The sequence below is a fragment of the Staurois parvus genome, unplaced genomic scaffold (genome assembly GCF_062004578.1).
Source record: "Staurois parvus isolate SC_StPar_1 unplaced genomic scaffold, SC_StPar_1.0 ptg000091l, whole genome shotgun sequence".
NCBI lineage: Eukaryota > Metazoa > Chordata > Amphibia > Anura > Ranidae > Staurois > Staurois parvus.
This window is the reverse complement of record NW_028317887.1, coordinates 2848436-2876163: the sequence shown is the minus strand read 5'-3', so window position 1 is coordinate 2876163 and position 27728 is coordinate 2848436. Positions and strand designations below refer to the sequence as shown.

At 40.3% G+C, this 27728-nt stretch overlaps 1 protein-coding gene across 3 annotated transcripts in view; it reads right to left on the bottom strand.

Moving 5' to 3' along the window:
- Positions 1 to 27728, bottom strand: part of ARHGAP24 (Rho GTPase activating protein 24) — a 1010562-nt gene that overhangs the window by 417949 nt on the left and 564885 nt on the right. For all 3 annotated transcript variants that reach the window (XM_089670543.1, XM_089670544.1, XM_089670542.1), the window contains exon 3: positions 619 to 706. In XM_089670543.1, the coding sequence (XP_089526669.1) occupies positions 619 to 706 (88 nt within the window). The remainder of the gene's footprint in view (positions 1 to 618; positions 707 to 27728) is intronic.

Here is a 27728-nt window from a genome sequence, read left to right as displayed (position 1 = left end):
ACTCCCTGGGTTTTTGGATACAACCAGAGAAAGTAAATTTCTCTGCATACACCCTTCAGCAGCTCAGGAAGGCCACATTTGATGAGGCAGAGAGTTGGACAAGGGATTTGCAAGCAGGTGACAAGCACTCGACTGTCAGAACTGGCATGTGGGCAGCCAGGCTGGACTCTAAGAGCATGCAGCTTCTCTAAAAGACCCATGAATAGTGGGGAGCTACTCCCTAATGGCTACCAAAGTACTGCAATTCCTTTGGCTTGACTATACTATGCAGTCACATATTACGCTGAGCCACAGAGAAATTGTTGGAAATAGACCATATTTGTATTATTTTGCTGTGCATGCACACTTTTGCCATCCTGAACTTGTTTTGCATTACTACTTCTAACATTGCACCTGTTTAGTAAACTGCAAGTTCCATTTACTCCATGGCTGATCATTCAGGCCTATACTGTTAAAGATGATATCTGTCACATATACCGCATATCTAGTAGATTACATTTGCCCTTTAATCACTGCAAGACACAACATGGTAGTGAGCAAGTATTAGGGAAAATATAGTTGTATAAACTCAAAAACCCAGCCAAAGCACATGTGTGCTTAACTGAAAATAAATCTTACCTGGAACTATTTCGAATAAGAATTTCCCTGGACTGTCTTCATTGCATGGGTGCTCCACCACTCTGTTTCCAGGCAGAAAGATGGTACCCTGGAAAAATAAAATGATTTCATTAAGATGTATCTTAACTATCTAAAAAATTAAGAAACTGGTTTAATTTTGAGTTGATCATTCTTAGGTTAATGCAAACCTATCAGCAGATTGTTGAAAAGCTCTGCGGTATTGTACATTCAGATAGCTAGATATTTTTCCAGCTAGTTTGAGAGATCCATGGAGACAGTTAGCCAGGGCCACCGGAGGATCCTCTGCTGGGCTCTGCTATGTAAGCATATTATATCTGATGTCTCAACGAGCTCCAGATGTTTACCTTCCACTACAAACTAGTGGGCGTACTGCAATCTTAGTACTAGTTAGGTTCCTGTCTAGGTCCTTCTTTGGAAAACCTGCTGCTGGCAATCCAGAGACATAACCACCAACCTATGCCACACCACTTCTATTAAGGAACACACAGCTTATGTATGCAGACTAGTAAAAAGAAAACAAGAGCACTCCACCAACTGAAACATATACAGTACTAGTTAAGATCCTGTCTAGGTCCTTCTTTGGAAAACCTGCTGCTGGCAATCCAGAGACATAACCACCACCCTATGCCACACCACTTCTATTAAGGAACACGCAGCTTATGTATGCAGACTAGTAAAAAGAAAACAAGAGCACTCCACCAACTGAAACATATACAGTACTAGTTAAGATCCTGTCTAGATCCTTCTTTGGAAAACCTCCTGCTGGCAATCCAATGACATAACCACCACCCTATGCCACACCACTTTTATTGAGGCACAAGCAGCTTATGTATGCAGACTAGTAAAAAGAAAACAATAGCATTCCACCATTTGAAACATATACAGTACCTTTTACTTGCAACTGTGAGCTATGACAGATTAGATTCCTTGACAGAAGAGGCTGTGACATCTATAGAACTAAGCTGAAACAATATGTACGTCACTTACTTTCTAATGGATTTGTAATGCCTTGAAAAACGTAAAACTGTAAAATTTTAAACTAATGTATGTAAAGATGTCTTGTTTCCTAATTGGGGAACTGGAGCCTTCAACTGTATTATAAACTGCAAAGTCTAAAAAGGAAGACAGGAATGCCACTTTTTCTGCCTCAGCCATTTATATAAGTAAAAGAATAGATTTTTGGTAAGTGAATTATAAAACTGATATCAAAAAAATTAATATACCTTGTTCATTATAATAACCCCATTAAATAAGTATACAGTTTATTTAATATATACTGGCAAAACAAATATTGCCGAAATACAAGGCCATGTTTATTCTTATCCAATCCAAATCTTTGGATCCTTTGTGTGCTTATTCCAGATCTGTACAGTAATCCAGCATAAACTCCTACACTCTTCCTTTGTATAGGAACTTCCTGTAATGAAGACAGGTCACTGCTGCTCTCTTTCCTTGTGCAGGATAACTGGTCTTGTATCTGCCCCTTTGTGGTTTTCTGCAGGCAGCCTGAAGTGGGTGGACCTGCTGGGTGCCACTCACAGTTCTGCCCTCTGTACAGACAATGTGCAGCACAGTGATGATATTTTACAAAGTAATACATAGGTTTAAAATGATTTGGCGCATGCAAAGTGGATTATTATCTATTGTGTCTACTGAAGAATATGTATGTATCAAAATGTTTTTGGCTGGAGTTCAGCTTTAAAATGTAGCCTGTTTTCACTAAAGTTCTGATTAACAGAAACTTTGAACATATCCATATCCAGTATCAGGCTTAAATACTTCAAGTGATGAGATGGTTCAAGTGACTTCTGAATATTTAGGATATACATAAACCTCTGTAGGATCTGGACAGTCCAACAATTATTGGCACTAATTGTTTTCTCAGAATTTTTTGCCCAAATATCCCACTATAGAGCAAAATAGAACAAGTAAAGGAGCTAGCACCTTGGTGAAAACTTAGGGTGCAGTGCATAGACTAATAGGATGGGCAACACATTAGTACTGTTGAGTGCACACAGAAAAACACAGAAAGTACTGATGCATCAAAAAATGAGGACATGCAAGTAGGCATCCACAGAGGCCAGAAAGTTTGCTAGATTGATGGAAACAATGACTAACCAGTTTTCATGCAAAATGTTTATACCTGGAGAATGCTCCCTTTTGCTTTGGGAACAGTGAACAAATTAAGTAAAAACCCTGTAACGTCTCATGAAGGTCTTAGTGGGTGGGATAACATAATGCAAAATGGAGGCAGAATTTAAATTCTAGCTTGTAGCCCCTGGAAACCACATTCTGGACCCCAACATCTAAAATGTCCTGGTACCAGGTGGCAAACTGTCATCACATACAGATAAGGTGCATTCCTCTTCATCCTTAACTGATTGTGCTGAAGCAACTGCAACCAGAGGTGAAACAGAGAAGGACTTTGGAGGAAGGTGAATGCACACTTGCAACTCCTGCTTTTTGAGAGGCTAAAGTTTTCCCATAAACCCAGACGTAAAAGAAAATTCCTCTCTGGTTATGAAAGAGCAGGGTTAAAGTGAAAGGGTTAAAGTGGTTCTAACATTAAAACATTTTTACTTTAATGCATTCCCTGCATTAAGGTAAAAATGTTTTCCCATTTGTTGTGCACTGCCACCCACCCTAAACACTTACCTGAATCATGCACTGATCCAGCGATTTGCCCAGCTGCATCTGGTCTCTCCCTGCTCTCACAGGCTTTGCTGAGACAGTGGGAAGCATTGACTCCTGTTGCTATCAATCAAATCCTGTGAGCAGAAAGCAGGGCTGAGACACACTGGGGGGATTTACTAAAGCTGGTTCACTCAGAATCTGGTGCACCTGTGCATGGTAGCCAATCAACTTCTAACTTCAGCTTGTACAGTTAAGCATTGGCAATAAAACCTGGAAGCTGATTGATTTCTATGCAGAAGTGCACCTGATTTTGCACTCTCCAGCTTTAGTAAATAAACCCCACTGTGTATCTGTGTGTCTATAGTTGCACACAGCCCGGTTCGGGAGTGAACCCACATGACTGCCCCCATAGCAAGTGGCTTGCTATGGTGGCAGACACAGAAAAGGAGGAGCCAAGAGCAGTGGCGGGGGACTCCAGAAGAGGAAGTTTCCAGCACTCTGTGCAACATCATTGCAGAGAGCAGGTGAGTATAACATGCTTTTCTTAATTGAAAAAAATTGTCTTTACAATCCCTTTAATGAGGTCTCTAAAAAGTGTTGTGACTCATGCAGGGAAATGATGGCTACCAGTGTCAGGTCCTTTAGATGGTACACTACTGCTGTTAGTCAATTTTAAGCTGGCAAGGCTCACAGAATCACTGACCTTGCACTTATGATCCACCATATGAAGTAGGCAAGTGAAGGATTCCCACCAAGAGGTACTCACTGCAAGAGCAGGAAGTGTTATGCCATACATGACCAAGTCACTGTAAAACAGTAGCAAGGAGAAGATATCCTAAACTGCAGCACTGGTAGAGGGTGGGGTTACCACCTAAGTGTTTCATAGCCCTTACAAGGCGATTGCAAAAGTGTTGCGGTGCTAAAATTAGTGTAACACAATCCATACTAAGCATGAGAGTTAAAATGTAAAAGTGTTGTGGCATCAAAAGGTATGTCTTAGCCCCCAAGAAGTATGCGCAACAAAGTTAAAAAAGCATGGAGTGCCTGCAACACATATTAAAGTTTTACAGGACACAGCATAACCCCCAAAGAGGGAGAGGAAATACACTCAGATGGTGGTGGATCCAAAAAGGTTAAGGACAAACCAGGGGCGGACTGACCATTTGAGCACTCGGGCAATGCCCGAGGGCCTGGGGTCAGTAGGGGGCCCCATGAAATGTCCCTGGTACCTTTTTTATAGGCTTTTTTGAGTGTGGGCAAGGACACAGGGGCCCCATGATCCCCAATTGCCCGGGGGCCCCATGAGTTGTCAGTCCGCCCCTGGGACAAACCTATTATTCACCAGTGATTATCTGGAAGGATGACAGTGGACCAAGCAGGGTATCACCACATGCCAAATAAACTTTGTTCCTCTGGTAAGCTTACTCCTGTATGAGTTTTCAGAGACAGGGTTTCACCAGATGGGTGCATCACACCCCTGAACGATAACTCACACATTACACCAAGCGTGACTCCCTCAGGAAGAAGTGGATATAGGTATGGCCTCCAAGGCTATGCCGAGGGTAGGCCAATCCGAAAAGCAGCAAAATAAGCTCCACTGGCTCTGCAGCAACTGAAGACTTTTGGTACTGGAAAGAATATCTTGTAAAAGTTAGGAAAAAGTAAGAAGTAGTGGCTTCTCTCAGAGGAAAGATGTCTGTTCTTCTAGGACATTAGCAAAGAACTGAGGCAGGATGGGAATGTAATGTGTTATACTGGGTTGTCCTGTTTGCCAGCATCCATTCTTCTCAAGGCAGCAGCATAACCCAGTGTACCAGAATAGTTCTTCCTCTGTCCCTTATTGTACACTGCTCGGATGGACCGAAACATGATATCCCACAGGTGTTCTATTGGGACACTCAGGGCCATGAGGAAGTCATGTGATTTGTGACGCAACTCGTAGGACGGAAGTGTGGTGATGGCATTTCCCGGCGCAGATGGCAGCCGCCATCTTGGTACACCTCAGTGTATACACCTGTTTGCTATTGCAGTTTTTATGCCTTTGGGTCTGTGAACCCTGTGTTTTTTATGTGAGTAGGCACTTTGCTGTTTTCTTATCCAATAAACGCCTTTATTTGCTACACTATGGGAAGTACTCTCATTTCATTTTCCATGTGGGGGCCACTTATGAAGCGATAGTTTTGGCCATCTCCATGAGGGGACATCACCATTGCTGGTACGCTCATGAGTGTTACTATTTCCGCCAAGAGGATTGCCTTGATCTAAGTCAAAGGGATATACAGGAATAGCTTCGTTTTAGAGTGTATGTTGAAGCCATATGACCCCTTGTGGGTCGCAGCCTGGAGGTGAGCGCGCACGCTAGCTGGTGGTGGATTACTTGTTGCAGTGGTCACTGGATTTGTCACAATGTTTTGAAGATACACAGATTATTAGGCTGTGCACAGCAACATTGTTTTGCTCACTTTGTTTTCACATAGTTTATGCACATGCTATGAGATCTATATTTTATATTTGATTGTCATTATCCATTTTTAGTCACGTATTTTTATTGATCACCTATTGGGTCACGATTATATGTCTATGTTATGTGATTTATTCTTATATGTTTAATATTTATGATTGCATATATATTTATTTCCTCTATATTTTTATTTTCCCTCATCATTAATAATTTATACTGATTGTTCTTTAGTTATTGGGTAGCGCAGCATCATTTCTGCTATTCAGCTGAAACTGATTAACAACTCCCTCTGCTACTTAACTGACCAGATCAATATCACAGGAGTGTAATTGACTTGATGCTATACTCTGATTAAAAAGTGCTCCTTTTATTTGTTTGAGCAGTGTATTAATTAGAAAAGTATTATTTTCTGCATCTCTCTCTTCTGGAGAGATTTTTTATCTACTTCCTCTGACTCCTGTCACCAGAACAGGAAGCAAGGGGGACAAATGGGGTCCCAGGCAGCCATACTAATAATAAGAACAATACATATTTCTGAATGAGATTCCTGCTACAGCCCACAAAGTTTTGGTTGCAATTGAGCGCCAAGTCATTCTCATTTTTTCCTACAACCCAGTAATCTACTGTTTAACTTAAGGTGGGTCATTATCCTTATTTTCTATAATAAACCTTAGTTTCCTTGTCCATCATAGCACAAAGACTATGATTTAAATACATGGTACAAGATTCTCAGAAATAGGAGAACTGGTTAACATGTTAATTTTTAAATATTTTAAATACTACAACCCAGTACCCTACTGTTTAACTTAAGGTAGGTCATTATTCTTATTTTCTATAATAAACCTTAGTTTCCCTGTCCATCATAACACAAAGACTATGATTTAAATACATGGTACAGGATTCTCAGAAATAGGAGAACTGGTTAACATGTTAATTTTTAAATATTTTAAATACTATGCTGTGGCATTGGCCATGTGTCTCTACCAATGGAAAGGACTGATGTTTGGACAATGCAGCTGATTTGCCAGTTCTGCCTAAGTATCAGTTCCTCAACTCATATTGGTGAAGTTCATGTGACCAATGCTGAAGCACTGGCAATCTGCCAATCCACTGGAGGAAGCCCAGAGCACACTTTTCTACAGGAAAGGTATTTTACTTCCTCTTTTTATGAGTTCAGTGGGGCAGGAATAACTAGGAGTTGATAGGAGTATGAATTACTTTAGCATGTAATATCATCCATAGTGTTACTGATGCGTTTAAGTATAACACCATGTTAACAGGAACGAAGACTACAACCGGCTATAATATTTTATTAAATTACCCATGCTTTAGATGCTAAAGCCTTAACTCCACCGGGGATTAAAGCACATGTCATCAGATGAATGAAAATGCAGCAGCCACTTCCATATGGATGGTTTGTATGTTTTCTAACTCCAAGACAGAAACCACAGCACAGCATGATGCATTTATTTCCAGCAGTCACAGAAGAGTGTGTAATGCTGATCCCACAAGGGACCAGCTGTGACTTTATCAAAGAGTGAGCTTTTGTAGCTATAGCCCAGGTTCACACGTCAAGGATAGCTCCCAGGCCCCGTCAAAACAGCTTGGGATGTGGAGCTCTTCCCAGAAATACATATAAATGCAGAAAATTGATCAAATACGTGATTAATCCACCTTTGCTGCTTGTTGGAAACAGACAAAACATGCTGCTTTAGAGGACAGACAACAGTCTAAAACACTATTACCTATAAAACAATACATGCTGTATATATTACATACATGTAATCATACTTTTCCACATATTGAAACTCAGTTGAAATCACAATAATATGCAGTCAGATAGGCACTGTACTAATGTCTTTATTGCAGTTTTACTTCACTTTCCTATTACATCAGTAAGGGTACTCATTAATCAGCACTAAGGTAAACCCAGTACACATGAGCCGAATGTCGGGCGGCATCGGTCGGTTCAAGAAAAACTGTCCGACATTCTGCCCGTGTGTACGGCCGCTGGACCGAAGGGGCATGACCGAAAAAGGTCTGACGATCAGCTCCGGATCAGCGTTCTCAGCCAATGGCTGTGTTCTGGCACATTAGGTCAGCTGGAGGAGATCACTTTACTTACATCAGATCAGGAGTATCATGAGGAGATTGTAACTGCCCTGATTTATCAGGAAGGCCCTGCACCTGAAAAACCTTCAAACTGATGCTGTCCACAGACACTCGTCATCCAATCTGACAGCTTGAGCTATTTTTTAAAAACAAATGGGCACAAATTTCTCTCTCTAGATGTGCAAAGCTGATACAGATATACCCAGCTGGAATTGCAGCAAAAGGTCATTCTACAAAGTATTGGTTCAGGGGGGCTAAATACAAATACGAATACACCACACTTTTCAGATATTTATTTGTAAAAAATGTTGAAAACCATTTTTCATTTTCCTTCCACTTCACAATTATGTGCCACTTTGTGTTGGTCTATCACTAAAATCCCAATAAAATACATTTATGTTTTTGGTTGTAACATAACAAAATGTGGAAAATTTTAAAGGGTATGAATACTTTTTCAAGGCACTATATCTACAGTCACCAGCCATTTTATTAGGTACACCTTGCTAGTACCGAGTTGGACCCCCTTTTGTCTTCAGAACTGCATAGATTCAGCAAGCTGTTGTAAACATTCCTCAGAGATTTTCATCCATATTGACATGAGTTACTGTTGCCTTTATATTATCTCGAACCAGTGTGCCCATTCTCCTCTGACCTCTGACATCAACAAGGCATTTTTGTCCACACAACTGCTGCTCACTGGATATTTTCTCTTTTTTGGACCACTCTCTGTAATGGTTGTGTGTGAAAAACCCAGCAGATCAGCAGTTTTTGGCATACTCAGACCAGCATGCACCAACAACCATGCCATATTATTATTATTATACAGGATTTATATAGCGCCAACAGTTTGTGCAGCGCTTTACAATATAATGGAGACAGTACAATTATAATACATTTCAGTACAGAAGGAATGTGAGGGCCCTAATCATGGAGCTTACAATCTAAAGGAAGGGGGAGGTGATACAAAAGGTGATAGCTGCGGTGGATGATCTCGTGGAGATGATTCAAGTACAGTTCTTAGGTGGAGGTGGGGTAGGCTTCCCTGAAGAAGTGAGTTTTCAAAGATCGCCTAAAGGCAGACAGGGTGGGGGCTGACTGGAAATGCTGTGGTAGGGAATTCCAGAGGATGGGAGAGGCTCTGGAGAAGTCCTGGAGGTGAGCGTGGGAGGAGGTGATGAGGGAGCTAGAGAGGAAGATATCTTGGGAGGAGCGGAGTGGACAATTTGGATGATATCTGTGGATGAGGTTGGCGATGTAGCTAGGGGCAGTGTTGTTGATGGCTTTGTAAGCTGTGGTTAGTATTTTGAATTTTATATGTTGGGTTAGTGCAGTGTTTCTCAACTCCAGTCCTCATGGACCCCCAACAGGTCATGTTTTCAGGATTTCCATTATTTTGCACAGGTGATTTGATCAGTTTCACTGCCTTAGTAATTACCACAGCTGTTTCATCTGAGGGAAATCCTGAAAACATGACCTGTTGGGGGTCCATGAGGACTGGAGTTGAGAAACACTGGGTTAGTGGAAGCCAGTGAAGGGATTGGCAGAGAGGGGCAGCAGTCACTGATCGGTTGGTAAGGTGTATGAGTCTAGCAGCAGCATTCATAATAGACTGGAGGGGGGATAGCGTGTGTAACGGTAGACCAGTGAGAAGGGAGTTGCAGTAATCAAGGCGGGATATAACCAAGGCGTGGATAAGTTGTTTTGTGGTGTCATTGGTCAGAAAGGGGCGGATTTTGGAAATGTTCCGGAGGTTGTTTCGACAGTATTTAGCCAGTGAGTGGATGTGGGGCCCAAAGGAGAGGTCAGAGTCTAGGATTACGCCTAGCACCCTGGCATGAGGGGAAGGACCAATGGTTGTGCTGTTGATCTTAATGGTAAAGTCGTGAATGGGGGATTGGGGAGGAGGAAATATTACAAGCTCAGTTTTTGAAAGATTGAGTTTAAGGTAGTGATGTGACATCCATGCTGATATGTCGCTTAGTAGATTTGTGATACGTGAGGAGATTGAGGGGGTGAGCTGGGGAGTGAAGCGATAGATCTGGGTGTCATCAGCATGGAGGTGGTATTAGAAGCCATGGGAGGTTATCAGTTCGCCCAGGGAGGAGGTATAGAGAGAGAAAAGGAGGGGCCCAAGGACAGAACCTTGGGGTACCCCAACAGAAGGAGGAGCGGAGGAGGAGGAGTTGTATGGGACACTGAAAGTGACCTGAGAAAGGTAAGAGGAGAACCAGGAGAGAGCAGAGTCACGGAGGCCTATGGAGTGGAGTTTACTGAGGAGGAGAGGGTGGTCAACTGTGTCAAAGGCAGCAGAAAGGTCAAGGAGTATGAGTATGGAGTAATGGCCATTGGTTTTAGCAGTTAGTAGGTCATTAGTGAGTTTTAGTAGGGCAGTTTCTGTGGAATTTTGTGGGCGGAAGCCAGACTATCGGGGATCAAGAAGGTTGTTGTCAGTGAGGTAGCAGTTCATAAGGTTGTGAACAAGGCGCTTGAGAAGCTTGGAGGCAAACGGGAGCAGGGAGATGGGTCTTAGGTTATTCAAACAGGTGGGGTCCAGCCAGGGTGTTTTGAGGATGGGGGTAACGAGTGCATGTTTGAGTGGGGAGGGAAAGGTGCCCATGGAGAGTGAGAGGTTGAAGATGTGGGTTAGAGAGTTTAGGACAGAGCAGGATGAAGGCTGCAACAGTCGTGAAGGAACAGGATCCAGAGAACAGGTGGTGAAGTGGGCCTTGGAAAAGAGTTCGGTAACTTCCTTAGTGGTAACAGGATCGAAGGAGGAGAGTGTTGAGTTTGGTGTTGGGCCTGGTATGTTAGTTAGAGGAGGAAGCTTGACACTGGAGATCTCATCACAAACTGTGTCGATCTTCTTCTTGAAATGACTGGCAATCTCCTGTGCAGTAAGTAAGTTGGTGGGTGGAGGCAGTAGGGGGTGGAGTAAGGAATTAAGGGTAGAGAAGAGCTGATGAGGATTGGACGAGAGGGTCTTGATGATAGTGTTGTAGTAGGTTTGCTTAGTAGTGTGGAGGCTGGAGTTGTATTTGAGAAGAGCGGATTTGTAGAGGGTAAAGTCTTTCAGGGATTTAGTTTTACACCATGCTCGCTCAAGAGTGCGGCTGCGTCTCTTGAGACTTCTGGTGTCAACTGTTTGCCAGGGTTGTGACAGGCAAGGCCTGGTTCTGCGTGTAGAAAGAGGAGCAAGAGTGTCCAGGGAGGATGATAGATAGTTGTTGTAGGCAGATGTGGCCAGCTCTGGGCAGGACAGGAATACTCAGACCAGCATACACCAACAACCATGCCATATTCAAAGTCACCTAAATCACCCTTCTTTCCCATTTTTATGCACGGTTTAAAATTCAGCAAGTTATCTTCACCACGTTTAGATGCCTAAATGCACTGAGTTGTTGCCATGTGATTAACTGATTAGCAATTTGTGTTACCAAACAACTGAACAGGCGTACCTAATAAAGTAGCCGGTGAGTGTGGGATAAGTTACTTCCAATCAATGTGCAAGAGGAACACAAAGTGATAAAATAAAATAGTACTTATTCATTCTGACCTCTGGTATCTTAACTATGAATAGGTCAAGCAAAGTTAAAGCTAAAGGTAAACTTGTTAATCCTTAAAAAAATCAAACATTTGTGAAATGTGGTCACTTTTTTTTAGATTGGCAGTTTTTGTTATAGTGTGCTTTGTTTTATTTTAAGCAAATGCCTGTAAAATGAAGAGCCCATGGTTATATGGAATTTTGGAATTTATAGCCAGTGATTATATCTATTGCTAGACAATCAACAGAACAGTTTGGGATCAGATATTTTAATTGCAGATTACAAAAAAAGAATGAGTCATGCCAATAATTACAAATAACTGGCTCTAGTGAAGTCTGGCTGTCTAAATTTAGTTATCACTCTTTCCATTCACCAGTGTTACAATGTTACACAGTGCAGTTGTTCTGGTCACAACAGATGGCTGGATTCTGGGTTCGATATCTATGCCAAGTCCAAGACAGATGCAGTCATTGTGGCAGGTGGTTTGATATACATTTGCTGATGATAAAAGTTTCACAAAGTTTCAAATAATAAAAGGTTAAACTTCATTTGATGAATTCTGAAATATCTATTGCTAGTATTTTTATCTATATATGAATAAATTCAACTGTATTGTAATGAACTGGCATCTCAACCATTCCAGGCTGTATTTACCATAATGCAACTTGTGGGTCAGTGGCCAAGACAACAAGCCTGAGGGTGAAGTACCAAGCCACAAAATTTGCTGATTATGTTGTTTTTCTCTTTTTTGTCCATGCTCAGAAAACCAGAAATCATCTCTGCTTTACTCATTTGGTGGTCTGTACAGTTGAACGATAAAGCAGAGTTAAAAAAAATCTAATGCTACTATTTATTAAACACAGTAAAATATAAATGGAAGTTCCAAAAGGACAATGGACCTATGAACATGTAAAAAATGCACAGGTAATTTAAAAAAAAATACAATCTTCTAGCACTGTAATGGGCCAAGGAACCTATCAAGTACAGAAATACTTTTAGGGGTTAGAACTTACTGAATGCAAGGAAAAATGCTTTTTTTAAATTTTATTTGCGCCTCATTGGGTATTTTTTCAACGTGAAGCTTTAACACATTAACTAAGCTCTGGGAACCTGCACAGTCTGTTTGCCTTCAGTAAATCAACCCCTTAGTGTGCTGAGTTGCAATTGGCCCAAGAAACATGAGCCAATTACCAAGTAAAGATTGCAACTACAGGATAAAACCCTTGTATGGGTGTATTATAGATTTTCAGCCTTTGTAAAAAAAAGTAAAAGTCAGCAGCTACAAACACTGTAGCTGCTGACTTTTATTAAAAGGACACTTATCCATCCAGGGAACCAGCTCTGTCCTCACTTGGGCTGGTTCTACACCAGACTTTGTGTCCCCAGTGCCGGCATGCTTACTGTGGGAAGCTGGCTGTGACTTCTTGCAGCTTCACAGTTGGCTTCCCACTGCACATGTGCGAGTTGCGCTGTACTTTGTGAATGGACCCTGAAGCCTCCTGGGACCTGTGAGGTGTCTGTTACGGTTGAATCACCTGACGATTCCAGCAGAAGTGGAAGCGGGTACCTGACAAACCTAGGCAAACTTAATGTGGTTTTACATTTAGTGAAGTTGTTCTTTAAAGCCTCTTGTCCCCTTCTTAAGCACTGCATTCAGCTCCATTCCAAAGGTCTTTGCACAAAAATGTATTTGACAGTCCTCTATCTACTGAGCGTGCATACTGTGGCCTCATTTATTCTTATTACTGGGGACATACTTCACTGGACAGCTAGAGCCACCATAAATATGGACCGACCATGCAAAGGCTGTGCAGCACTAGTCACTTAATATCACGCAAGGGAAGTATTTTATCATGTGTTATAGTGAGCAGGAAAGCTTTAAAGGACATCTTTACTAAAAGATTTATGTAGCACAAAAGCCTAAAATAAAAGCAGAAATGTAACCGTGGGGGAATAAGGAGGAAACAGAGGATGAATGCATTCAGGAGCATGCATCTTAGATGTCAGCTCCAAAACTGTTGCTGCTCAGGATTCTTCATTACTTCATTCTTTTAATTCTACATTTAAATAAAACTATTTTAATGTAAACCTCGCTTCCAGTCCTGCAAGGGATAAACATTCTATATTATTATTATAATACAGGATTTATATAGAGCCAACAGTTTGCTTAGCACTTTACAATATAACGGAAGACAATACAGCAACAATACAGTTCAATACAAGAGGGTTAGGAGGGCCCTGCTCCTTGGAGCTTACAATTTAAGAGGGAGGGGCTAGTGGTACAAATGGTATGTGGGGAATGGACTGGTAGGAGGAGTAGAAGATTCCATTATTAGCTGAGGGCAGGATAGGCTTCCCTGAAAAGATAGGTTTTCAGAGATCGCCTAAAAGTGAGTAGAGTAGGCGATAGTCTGATAAATTGGGGTAGAGAGTTCCAGAGGATGGGGGAAGCTCTGGAGAAATCCTGAAGACGAGCATGGGAGGAGGTGACAAGGGAGCTAGAGAGCAGGAGGTCGTTTGGGTGATATTTGGAGACAGGATTGGTGATGTAATTTGGGGCAGAGTTATAAATGGCTTTATATGGTATTGTTACATTTTTTAATTTTATCCGATGGGTAATAGGAAGCCAGCCGAGGGATTGGCATAATATACATAATTTTAACATTTTTTTTTTACAGAATGTGATTAGTCCTATAAAATCTTCAGCAACACAGATAAGGACATAGAAGGATCGTTTTTATTTCCTGAGACCATGACATTTGCTCGATTCCCTTAGCAACACAGACAGTGTTATAGCTTAACTGATAAAACGGTGTATTGTTTTCCCTTCATTTTAAGTAGCATGTAGTGTTTTTTATACATTTGCATGCAACAATGAGACATGTAGGAAGAAATTCTCTCATTTAACAGCTCTTCTTTTTGCAGTTTAATACATCAGGCTGTGGTTTTTCTTTGTACAGAAACACGTGTAATTTTTTCTGTAATTACAGTGGAGTTTTGTAATGTGGCCTGTTTAGATGTAAATTGTGTTTAGTGGAATTCTGCTTCAAATAACTGTTTTTAGGCACTTTGCAAAAACTCTACTTGCTGCCTAATCAGCAGATATGAGTCAAGTTATTGAAAAGAACACCTTGCACATCATCTAATTAGGTTCTCTCAGTCAACATCAGTAACAGCCGTAAGTGGCAAGTCTACTACAAATTTTACTGATTCTCTCTTGATGCGTCACAAATTAAGTGCATAACATGTACATTCACAAGCTGCAATTTAGCAGCTGGCTATTCTTTAACCCAAAATTGAAACATCAAATAATACAAATTCTAATCTCTTAACAGAGTGTAATCTTCAGAGTTATCGGTGTGATATTCCCATGTATAACAAATACAACTGCATAACTGACATATAGCAGTAACTCAACAACTCATTTTATGTATTTCGATACAATTAGTAATGAAATCCAGTACAATCCCATATTTGCAGGATCTGCTACCAATTATTTTTCCCTTTTTGTTTTGAAGGGTATTTACAGTAATGAGGGTAAATAAGTATTAGTGAAGGTTAGAAAACTGAACTACAGATGTCCATTGTTATAGGAATAATTGTTGTCTCTCTTTTAGCCTAGCCTCAGTATTTAGTAAGGTCGAGAGAAACTGTACAACTGCAGCCATACATAATCTCAATAAACAGCCAAGATCTGCCACAGTCCTCTCCATTACTGGGTCAATGTGTCGATGTTCGGCACAGGCAGAAAAAGTTCTGTTCCCTTTTTCATGGATATATAGTTGCATGGAGATGTTGGCAAATCCTTTTGTGGAAATAGGCACATCCAAGGTTCATTATCTCTATCACGTTTGCTCTATATGGACAAGAATCTCATGATTGCTGTAATCAGTGGTCATATTGATTACCCTAAGGGCTTACACCAAAAATGGCTTGTTAGGAGAGAATACCATGCAGTGTACGTGTTCATATTTGGAGTTGAATGACAACACAAAGTTAAGTTTTCCCATCTGATTCAAAAATTAGTGCAAGCAAGACCAGCTGAGCTCAGTCCACCTTCCTTCCTAAAAGAAATCTGCTCTAAATAGGCCATTAACTTGAATTCAAACTTTCATACTATGCTCTATAATAATCTAAGGTATTTTATAAGTATACTCAATAGGCATGTGAGTGACAGCACAGAAGGCTGGGTGCAATTAAATAAAATGCTATTACTTGAACTTTAGGAAACAGAACCAGATTCAGGTATAATAAGTAACAGGGGAACAGCATAACAGAGAAAAGGTTATCCCTCCATAGGACTAAATTAGTAATGGCTAGGTGCCTGCTGGGTCCCATCACCCATTGCATTGCTGGCACGTGCCTGACAAGAACATCTCCCAATGGCATTAACTGCCTGGTAGGTCAACAGGACAGGTGACCAATCTTGCACTCTGCACAAAAAACTGATGTGTAATACTTGTAGGAGTATGACATAATAAATGTCTATTTATTAGATAAACTCACACTCTTATAAATATTAGTAAAAAAAAGTTTTCATTTCATAGTTATTTCATCCTGAAGAACATTTATTCTCCCAGTTTCCTCTATTGAAGGAGATGGCCTGGGTTCTACAATACAGAAAATCTTTATAAATTGCATAAATCTATAAACACATTTAGGGTTCAGAAGATCATTTTACCTCTGTCAAAAATGAATAGAGAAATTTACCAAAGCAGCATAATAAATGCAGAAAACAGTCATAATTAAATTTTTCAATAAACAAATATCAATTTTGACCTTTTATATACCGATTTCTAAATGTCACATTTCATATAAACTTCAAAAAAGTGATTTTCCTTACTAATTGAGTGAACTGCATCTGGAATATGACACTATCAGTGTGTATATATCTTAGCTATCTAATTCAGAAACAGTATATAAGACTTCTAAGAGAACAAGGCAGATAAAAAAACAGGTTTAATCTGCCTAATCAGATTGCTGCTGCACCTCCCTTTATAATCAACATGGTGTTGACCAAGATACAATTTAAAATGTCAGGTCATTGTGCGAGTTATGCTGTCTGACAGGGACCCAAAATCCTAGTGAATGAACAAAATTGATAATATTTTTTAGGTAAGATATATAAGACATAGGTAAGATATAATGACATATACAGGCGTACCTTTACGAATTTAATTTGTTCTGCGGGACTTTTTGTATTGCAAAAAATTTGTAAGCTGAAATGCGGTGTCCCATAGGAATACATTGAAAACCAATTAATCTGTTTCAGAGGTCAGAAAAAAGTTCAAAAAAAGTATTTTATCTGTTCAAAACTCTTTAAAGGCATAAATACTGTACAGGGACATGATTAAAAACTAATCTGTAAATGCACTGAAAACCAATTAATCCATTCCAGAGGTCAGAAAAAAGTCAAAATAGTTTTATCTGTTCAAAACTCTTTATAAAGTGCACTTCAAAGGCATAAAGGGACATGATTAAAAAAAAAATTTTGCAAATGCATTGAAAACAAATTAATCCGTTCTGGAGGTCAGAAAAAAGTAAAACAAAAAAGTTTTATCTGTTCAAAACTCTTTATAAAGTGCACTTTAAAGGCATAAATGGACATGATTAAAAAAAAAATTGTAAATGCATTGAAAACTAATTACAGTATTACGTTCGTATTGCAAAAAAAATGTGTAAACTGAGCCATTATTTTCAATGGATTTTCATTCGTAAACCAAAAATTACGTTAACCGAGGCATTTGTAAACCGAGGTACACCTGTATTGGCATATACCTATTTGAACTGTGTATATCACTGTTTTCCTGGAGTTATGATTATTATTATTATTATACAGGATTTATATAGCGCCAACAGTTTGCTCAGTGCTTTACAGTATAAAGGGAGACAATACAGCAACAATATAGTTCAATACAAGAGGGATAGGAGGGTCCTGCTCCTTGGAGCTTACAATCTAGGAGTTAAGGTTTTTAATATAGTCAACTGAAACACACCGAGGTTGAGTCATGAAATTTGAACTGAACACTGACCAATCTGAAAAATGAGAAGTGAAGCCCAGTTGGTAGATATTGTATGGCACACAACTCCAATTTTCTGCTAATTTTTTTTTCTCCAGCTTTGGAGATTCAGCCCAATTTTTTCTGTTTTCCAAGAAAAAGCGTATGCCTTTTATGTGGCTTGAAAGGACTGAATGATCTGTTCTCCTGGGCAAGTCACAGCAAGGGTATAATTAAGAGTACATAAGAAACAAGCACTCACAAAGCATGGCTGTTTCTTGAAATGTACAAGATAACTTCAAGCATGAACATCTTCACTGAGGTTTCCTAAGCGTAAATGCTCATGTTTTAATTGCTGCATCTAATACCCAGGGACTGCTTTCCACAGCCTATACTGAGCCATTAAAATCACCTTAACATTATGTAAGAAAGTCTAAGTAAAAAAAATGGGTTAATCATCTTAAGTAAAATGTAGTTCACCTTGACTTTGGGTAATTTGGAAAGCAAAGTTTGCTTGGGTGATCATTGCGTGAGATTCTAAAATACTTGTCTAGGTGGAAATGGTGTTGCCTTCTGGTTCACGTGCTCAGAGATGTGAGAAAGGTGTACTCCTATGGCAGCTTTTGTGAGATCTAGCCTGAAATGGTGAGTTTTCCAAGCACTCAATAGTGCACTTGGAGGAATACACTTTGATTTTTTGTCCACTTTTATTCATTTAAAACACCAGGATGCCCATGCAGGAGTTGTTTTGTTGTTTTCATAAAAATGAACACAAATGTATTTTAGCCTCCTGGCTATTTTGTTGCTTTGCCTTCTATATTCCTCCTTAAGGAGGAACTGCCCCAAAATCAGCCATTCTGGTTAACTGGTTGCTTTGGCCACCAGACTAGAACTCTTGCCTGCTCACATACAGACTTTTACTTGCTTAACTCACCACACAGGTCTCTTTGGATGCGACTTCCTCTGTCCCTTCGCAATCTCCAATTCTCAGGCATCAGTCTAGCTTGGTGGCCTGTCTGAATGGGCCTTGCAGGCCTGGACACACTCTCCCCACAATCTTAAATTTACTATTGCCGCACCTAGAAGCAAAGACTGACTAGAGAATACTCTTGTGAACAACACCTATTGGAATCCAATCAATTTCACATTTGTTCAGGACTGAAACAGGCACTATCTGCTTCTTTACACAACAAAAGACCTTCCCTCTGTCTCACTTCAGCAATTTTCAACCTGTGTGGGCGAGAGAAAGGGCAGCTAAAAGGGTAGCTGTCTGATTCCTGCTGGAACCAGACTGTGCTTAGAGCAGCCAAAAAACACTTCTTCACACTAATTAAAGGTTTCTTTAACCCAATAAACAGCAGTTCTGCACATATACTGCTGTTTTGCTTCATGAAGTGCAAACTGTTTTAATATCACCTTGTCTGATAGAGATCCTTTGCCCTGTGCTTGGCATAACCTGTAAGCTCAGCCCAAAGTAGACAAGCTTCAATGGACCTTATAAAAAGACACAATCCACTTGACCTTTCCCATTCAGGGCAATGTTAGAGCATCTTTACAAAGGGTCCCTCTAATCTACTTACACTCACCTTGGCAGTTTTCCTCCTTCTTCTGTCACAGCTGGAGAGGTTCGTCATGTATCTTTATGTAGCCATCTAGACTTACCCTAATATGTAGATCTTAAAGCAGTACATTGGTCTAACGCATGCCACCAGAGGCACTCTGTATGTGTGGGGAAGGGACCATTATTGGTGGCCTCAGTCAAAGGGGCTTAGGAGACTCACTTTTAAGCAGCCAATCAGCATTAATCTTCTCCATTGCAAAGTCACATGTCTCAGCATTAGTTACATGGCTAATTGCCAGAGTGAGGCTTATCTTATTGGTTTCATCACAAGTTAATTTACTAATAATTAAGGTACATTAAAGAAGAGGTCTAACCTCATATTTTTTTTCTTGCTCCAGTCCCCTAGAGTACAAAGTTTGTATAGCATTTTGTCCCATCCTTCTAAATGCTGTAGAAGCTGAGATCCAGTGTGTGTCTGTGCTCCCCCCCCACACACACACACACCGCACCCCACACACACACACATACACACACACAAATTTCTGACCACAATGAAACAAGGAGACGAATAGCTAATGAGCACTGACTGACAGCAGGAGCAGGACAGGGGACCCTGAATTAAAGTTTTCACTGGATCTTTTGTGGGTGGTGATCAGATTACAGCTGTTGTATAGCTGCAGAGCATTTATTTTCTTGCAAGCCTGCACTACTTTTCCAATAAAGTTTTTAAACCTACCGACCAGTTCTCCCTCTGATGATGTGCCATTGCACAAAAGGCCTCAGGAGGAACCTGACAGCACGTGACATCACTGCCTGGAGGAAGCCCGGTGGCCATCTTAACTCTGGGTTAGTGTGCTGCAATCCTGTTATTTTTAGATGTAACTACACCCTGTCTACTGCACTACTTTTCCAATAAAGTTTTTGAACCTACTACACTATGGGCACCTGTTTTCTGGCTCCTATATGGAGCTATTAAGCCTACAGGTTGCCCCAGTGATACAGCATTTCCAGAGGTACAGGAGTCCTGCACATAGGCTGAGTACCATATGTATCCTTAAGGGGACCACTGGATTCAGCAGACAACCTATTACAGCTTGATGACTACACCGTAGAGGATAAGTTCACCGGAGTGACCTGCCCATCTACAGATACCTCGATGGTTACATCACATGCGCTTTTCTCATGCGCTTCCGGTGAGTGTGCACTTTAGCCACTGGTTGGCGTCACGAGCTTGTCTGCTGTTGTTTATATCACCTTGGGATTTATTCTCATTTTTGTTTCATTTATGTACCTATGTTTGAACTCTACCAGAAGGACATTTTAGCACACCCCATAGGTTTTTGGGCTTGAAATCGCACAAATATCATCATCTCCAGCGCTACACCTCTTATTATATTTATTGTTTATTTTAAAGGTTTTATATTGGTACCTTTTGGTGTTTTAGCAGCTGCCTTTTAGGGGCGCTCACTATCTCCATTTTTTATGAACACAACATAACTTACACAATTCTCGTTAAATCCCTCATTCACATAGGGTGTACTAAAGTGTACGCCAGTGTGAGGGCCGTGTTTATGCGTACAGGGATGAACAGGTTTTCTATGTTTATCCCTATGCAGGCAGTCCCATTCATGTCAAACAGAATGCAGCGGCAGCTCAGACACAGTCACTGCTCCCAATTTCACATTGTGTGGGTGCAGGTGCACATCCCCAAACACAGACAGTGTGAGTTCAGTGACATGCACCCACACCTGTCAAATCAAGAGCAGCAACTGTGTCCATGCAGCTGCTGCTTCCCAATTTACATCACTGGTACTGCCTGCAGCGGAATGAATGGAACACCTGAGCATCCCTGTGTGGATAAACATGGTTTCGCACAGGCATACACTACAGTATGTCTTATGTGAACAAGACCTTACTATGTTTCTTTTTTTACAATGTTATTTTTTTTATTTTTTACTTTTTTGGGAGGGGGGTGGTGAAACATCAGGGGTCTAAACAGACCCTTGATGTCTCTTTTTTTCAGACAGGGAAAGGGAATGAGGCCATAGAGTCCTTTTTTTCTGCAGCCTCAGCTGCGCTACAGATGAATGAATAAATGTTTCTGTGCATAGTCTCCTATTCATTCATTAAATGAAGCATAGTAAACACAGTTATCTATCAGTACAAGCCATAGTTTTTTTCTGTAAAAGTAAGGTAGCACAAGGCTACAATATTACATGGAGGGATGCAAAATTGAGAGTGGGTGGTGGTTTCAGAGCTGGCTGTAAATCCCCCATAGGAAAGTCCATAAATTGGGCTTCTGCCTGGGGTGGAGGCACAGCCAGCACTTACAGAGATAAAAATGGTCATTTTATCTCAGAACCACTACACAGATTTTAACATTAGTAAGTTATCTCAACATTCATTTTACTTACAATGTACTATTGATCTGGAGTAATAAACAATACATTAGATTTAGACCTACAAGGTAAATATCCAAATAGTTTTTCTTAAAAATACACTCCAGGCTAACTAAAGTTGTGTAAAGCATACACGAGACACAACCTGTTTGCTTCAGTATTTCATCCAGACACAGCCACCAGTCCAACCTACTCTTTTCTCAGGGCTTATTGACATCCCTCAGTGTCACGCATTGTGAAAACGCATGTTTTACTGTGAATTATGACAACACACAAGTTTAAATAGAACAATGCTTTGCTTACTAAAAAGTATGGGTTGTGCTTTTTGTTATTCTTGATCTCCTCTACCAGGGTATCTCAACCAGGGTTCCATGGAACCCTAGGGTTCTTCCAGAGGTTGCCAGGGGTTCCTTGAGCAATGAGCAATTTCTGCTTCTCAGGTAAGTTACCACTGACAACACTGATCTTTTTAGTTATCTATAAGGGGGTAATTAATCCCAATGACCACAAGTGTAGTGAGCGCTCTTCCCACTGACCATTACACTGGTGTATTATGAGTTGTAGATATAATCATTTTTAGCAGGAGTTCCCTGAGACCAGAGCGTTATTTCAAGGGTTCCTCTGTGTTCAAAAGGTTGGGAAAGGCTGTCCTCTACAATTGGGCTTCCAGTCACAACCACTTACAGAAAGAGATTTGACACAATTTTTTATTGCTATTTTTTCTCCTATTTTCTATTACAAAATACTGTACAAGGAGTGAGACAGTTGAGAATGTTATTAAGTTTCATAAGTGCAGCAATGAGGTCAGAACTAGTAACTACATTGTACAGCTGGAGTCTCCAAGAAAAATAAGAGACCGTCACCTTGGTCCACCTAAAACTGATATATCCAGGGTGGGTCAGGCTTTCAAAATTCACGGTTAAACACACAGAAAGGAATATTCTTTTCTTAAAATTGTAGATTTGCTGCTCTACCTTACATTTTCATGTATAAACTATATATAAAATACATTTTTTTTATATTGTTTCAAACTATAAAGTGAACAACTGACCTGAAAGGGGCATGCTGCAGCACTTATGCATATCATTAATGAATGACAATACGTTTACTTGTGCTCTCAATGATTCACAGTAATGTACAGAAAAAACAAGTCCTAGTGCTACCTAGATACCAAATATGACCTCATCTCACCCAGTCTCCATAGCTACAGGAATCATAGACACAATAAAGAATATGATGTTAAGTATTCAACCTCTTTTTCAAATATACAAGTGAATGTCACCAAGTCTTAAACCTCTTTTATAGCACTTTAAGTCTACTTGATGAAAAGGTTGTAAGTACACATAATAAAGCATCAAACCTTTAAAAAAATATATATGATGGCAGCAAGGGTGTGGATAAGTTCTAAAGAAAAAAGGTCACTTACTTTCCTTGATTTGGCAACTGCATCTGACTTGTATTCTATTTCCCACTCTATTCAAGTTTAATAGAGAAATATTATAGCTGTCCCTTGTGTGAGATGTCTGTTTTCCAGTTTTTACTAAGTTTTTTTAAAGCTAGACTTAGAAGAAAAAATTGGTAGCATACCAAAAATAATTGTTCTAAAGTCACATAATCAATGAAGGTTTAGTAATACATCCGCAGTGTACTACTTTCATAAATAAGAAATAACTGTTGTCGTGGCAACCTAGATATAAAGCAGAGGATGGATAAAAGCCTCCAGGTGCATTACTCTTTTTATGGTGTTTTAAACTAAAGCTATGTACATGTGTGAATGTAGTGTACAAACCACTATAGAAATCAATGTCTCTTTACACAGGCATCATTATTTAAACTTTCGGACCAGTAACGTGCCCATACATTGCTGGACTTTAGATAGTTGCAGCTGCAGGCATCACACTGGAACCATTTTTTAGAGTGGTTGGTTGGCTCTCTTGTACAAGTAATCAAAGTGGCTACTAGCCGCTCGATTGTTTGTACAAGCAGTGGGAGGGGTCCCCCGCCACCTATAGCCACTCTCTCGAAATCTCCAGTCCTAACAAGAGTCCCAAGCGACCAGCCAGCCGATACGCCAGCAGACCAGACGGAGTTGGCTTTGATTGTCTCTCCTTTATTGTAAACTGGAAGCGATGACCTGACATCACTTCCAGTTTACTCAGAAACTTACGGTGCCATTTTTAGAAATCTGAAAGCATCCAAAAACACATATCTTGGTGTTTTAAATGCTTTGAAGTGCAGAGGAGGAATATGGGGTCTCATAGACCCCAGATCCCTCCATAAAAATACCTATCATGTGTCTATTGCTGTCACAAGGGATGTATACATTCTTTGTGGCAGCAATAAAAGTGATTAAAAAAAAATTAAGTGACAGTGTAAAAATAATTTTTAAAAAAATAATGAATGCATACAAAAATTTAAAAAATACTGCACAAATGAAAAAATGCAAAAACCATCAATTTATTCTCTAGGGCATCTGCTTTAAAAATCAGGCTAGCACCATTTCTGCAACACAGTGCACCACAACACAAAATGGGGAAAGAACAAAGGAAGAGGAAGAGGCAAGTCCTCGAAACGCGTCAGCCTTTTGGATGTCTAAACTCCCTATTGCGGACTGTTACTCAGCGCGGTGTTGATCCAGCTGTTCTTTTATGATGTGCCTTGACTATATTGTCGTTTGTGAGTACAACACCTACTTTATTATTATTTTTTATTAAACATTTTTTATGGTAATGCACTAGGCTTGTGCGCCCTCTTTTTGTTCTTTCCCCATTCAGTATATTTGGATTCCCCCGGTCCATTTGAGGGCAGCAAGGTGTGCATGTTCCAGGACATTCTTAATGTGGTTGTAGCATCGAGTCCATCCCCAAGCGCAGGAGCATTTGTGTTTGCTGGTTCTTTGTTCAACACAACACAAAGTTGTGTGGTACCAAGCCTTGCAACAATTTAAAAGGTGAGTTAAGATGCCATTAAGAATGAATAGCAATGCACTACATCACAACACATAGTGCACATTACCCTGCATTGGAATAATGGACACAGAAACAAACCACGGCAATGTGAATGGTCCCTAAATAGAGCATTTCCTCACCCCTGTCAGTAGTGAGCTGGCCATCAGCCAGCCTTCTAATCTGTAGTATAAACATAGGGCAGGTGCATAGGAAGAGGGGAGAGAGTAGAGTGTTGAGACTTGACTTCAAAAACTTTACTGCCCCAGGGAATATGTAAATATTTGAATGCCCATAGCCTACAGTTCTACTTTAAAGTGAACCTGCACTATATTTTAAAATGTGAAAGTAAAAATGTTGCCAAAAAGCAAATAAAAGATGCCTGCAATAATGTGCCGTTCTCTGATCTGGTTTAGTTTTTAGGTGCTACTGGCACCTAACGTTCCTGAATTTTATGACAAAGCATGATCAACTGCCATCCCCAGTGAGAGCGCCATTGAAGCCAACTGCATTGTACAGTGGAATGGTAATTGGCAGGGCTAAGCCATGGTGACAAGAAAAGTTAAGTCAAGAGAATGTAAAACTAAATCTAAAATGGCCACAAATTATATTTTTAAAGCTAGTAAAGATAATACCATGCATCTTGTGGTTTCTGCTCCAAAGTTTAAAATGGATTCCAAAGTCCAAAAACAAAAGGTAAGTAGATGCTAACTTTCCATGAAGGTGCATGTTTGTACATCCATCCTACAGCTATTTATAAAGGGGGCGAGGGACTTGATGTAATAAACAGACCTTGGTTTCTAGTGCTGTACCGGGATAGTCAAGAATTGGGAATGTTGGAACAGGTGATCTGCAAAGTTAAATGCTAATGTGTTATTCTGGGAAAACTTTAAAATATAACCTTATGTAAAGCTACAAATGACTATTAGCACAATATGTAATGATTTATGCAAGCAATGTTCTGGTCGCCTATTTGTTCTTTAGTCCTCATGCACACTTGAAGTTTTTACAGCTGCTGTTTTTGGCTTTTGACGTTTTTTCCTACAGCTAGTAAACCCCCAAACATGTTATCCTATGTGTCCATACACACATAGACTATAATCAATGTTTTTTGGCTGGGACATTTTTGGCTGGAAAAAAAACCCAGGACTAGTGGATTTCTAGAGGAGTTTTGTAGCTCTGAAAACACTCTAACACTGAAAAATGTGGTAAAACGCCACAAACCGGCGTTTTGGGATTTTTTTTGATCAAAAAAAACACTAAAACTGCTAATGCAGGAAAATGCAGCTAAACGCTAATGCAAAAACGCTAAAAAAAGCTGAAAAACTCACGTTTTTAACGTGCCTTTACACAACTAACGTTACCAGCGTTATCAAAACCTCCAGTGTGCATGAGGACTTATAGTGATCAGAAGCAGAACATACAACCAAGACGTTACAAAATCTTAAAGTATATATAAACTTAACCTCCCTAGCGGTCTGATTATGTCCATATTTCTGTGTTCAAAGCGGTACATTTTTTTGCATGGAAATATGTATTTTGTTTATTGTAGGCCTGTAATTTTTAGGAATAACTCACTGAAATCTGTCCGAACAAGAGTCTAGTAAACATCCGGGTAGGATAAAACTTGAAACCCGAAATCATAAATTATAATTTAATAAATAATCATAAAAATAATAATAATAAATTTAATGCAATAATATAATCAAACCAAAAACACTGAAATTTGAAATATAGCGCCAAGTTCGCACATCACTGAGCAAAGTCGCAAAATCGTTTTCAGTGTCTGATGACGAATTTCCCCACGAATCATTATCACTCAATTCTGCAAGTGGTTCTAATTTACTATCGCTGTTCTCTAGCTGGTCTAAAACTGCTTTTGACCTAAAGGGACGCTTTTTGGATGCCATGGACGTTTCCAGGCAGAAAGAACAGTAAAAATGCAGGCAGGGCACAGGACAAAGCACTCGGGACAAAATATATGTGAAATGGTTTGATACAGTAATGTTATACTATGTGATGTTAGTGATTTTAATGAATGTCACTTTTTGTAATTTTCTAATTTCCCGCCGTTCCGTCCCCTGTACGTCCTGACGCTCGCAGGGGACGGAACCCAGATGACAGATGCCGGCATCCGCCAGATTACATTGCTGGGGACACTGCAGGAGGGACATCGCGGGAGTGCAGGACAAGGTAAGTGATCGAGTGATCCCGGAGCAGCACCACATGGTATTCCCGAGTGTAGCTTGGGGTTACCGCTTGTGGTACTGAAACTACCCCGAGCTACACTCGGGAATACTGCCAGGGAGGTTAAAGAGTAACTCCACTTTTGTTTAGAAAAAAAATCACCTCTGGGTTATCTATGTACACTGCATGGATTTTAACAAACTTTGCTATAGATTCCCTCCTTTTTTTATTTTGAAGAAATAGCTGTTTGTTTGTGTCCATGTGAAAAATGGATGTGAATTGAGGTGATTTTATAATGATCAATCAGCACTTGCAGGGTTCTAATCCCTTTGGGTGTATCTCTACAAAAATGACATATTTGTTGCTGGGGATGCCCAAAATCTGACTTGTATCTTAGTGCAGACTTCAGATAAAATTAGTAAACCAATCATCTAAACAAGAAATTACATTTCTGGGTGTGTTCCGTGCACCATCTGTGTACAGAATGCCTCTAAGTTGCTATGACGGGAGTCACTTTCAGTGGAGGGCCCATGGAACCCAGCTTACTTTGGAGAGGTGGGAAGACCCCTCTCAGCTCCCCATATCCCTCTTATGTGTAAATCACCCTGTGCCTGTTAGGGGTACAGGGTGATCTGTCCTAATATTGGGGTGGGGGGTTGTTGATTGTTTAATGTTATGTGGCTGCATCCCATTGTTCTATTGTTTGTCTGGTTTGGGAACTATTATGGGATGTATGTGTTTATGTGTATTAGCTTAGTAGGGGAGTGTCTCCAGCAGCCCTCCCTCCTGATGGGACTGTCTGCTGGTGTGAAGTTTGAATACCTGCATGTCTCTTGTTACTAAATGTAGATTGCCCCACCCTTTGTCATTATGCAGGGAGGGGGACTGTCCCCTGAGTGTACAGCATATATCTTGTATCTATGTTCAAATAAACCATTCTACCTCCTGGTTTACTTCAAGACTGGTGTCGTCTAGTCTTGTATGGTCGGCTGTGGTGTCTGTTGTCGGTGTTCGGACGGGGAAGCGGCATTCTAACGGAAGTACTCAAGCGCAGTCTGGGTCGGTTCCGTTACAGTTGCCATATTGCATTGCATTTTACAGAAAATTACAGTGATGCAGATTGACATTCATTCACAATATGACTTGCGTAGCAATTGTATACGCTATATTAGTTTGCTATTTTTTGCCCCCACAAAAGTGGGGATACCCTTTATGAATAGAAGTTTTATATATTGCAGCTTACCAATGA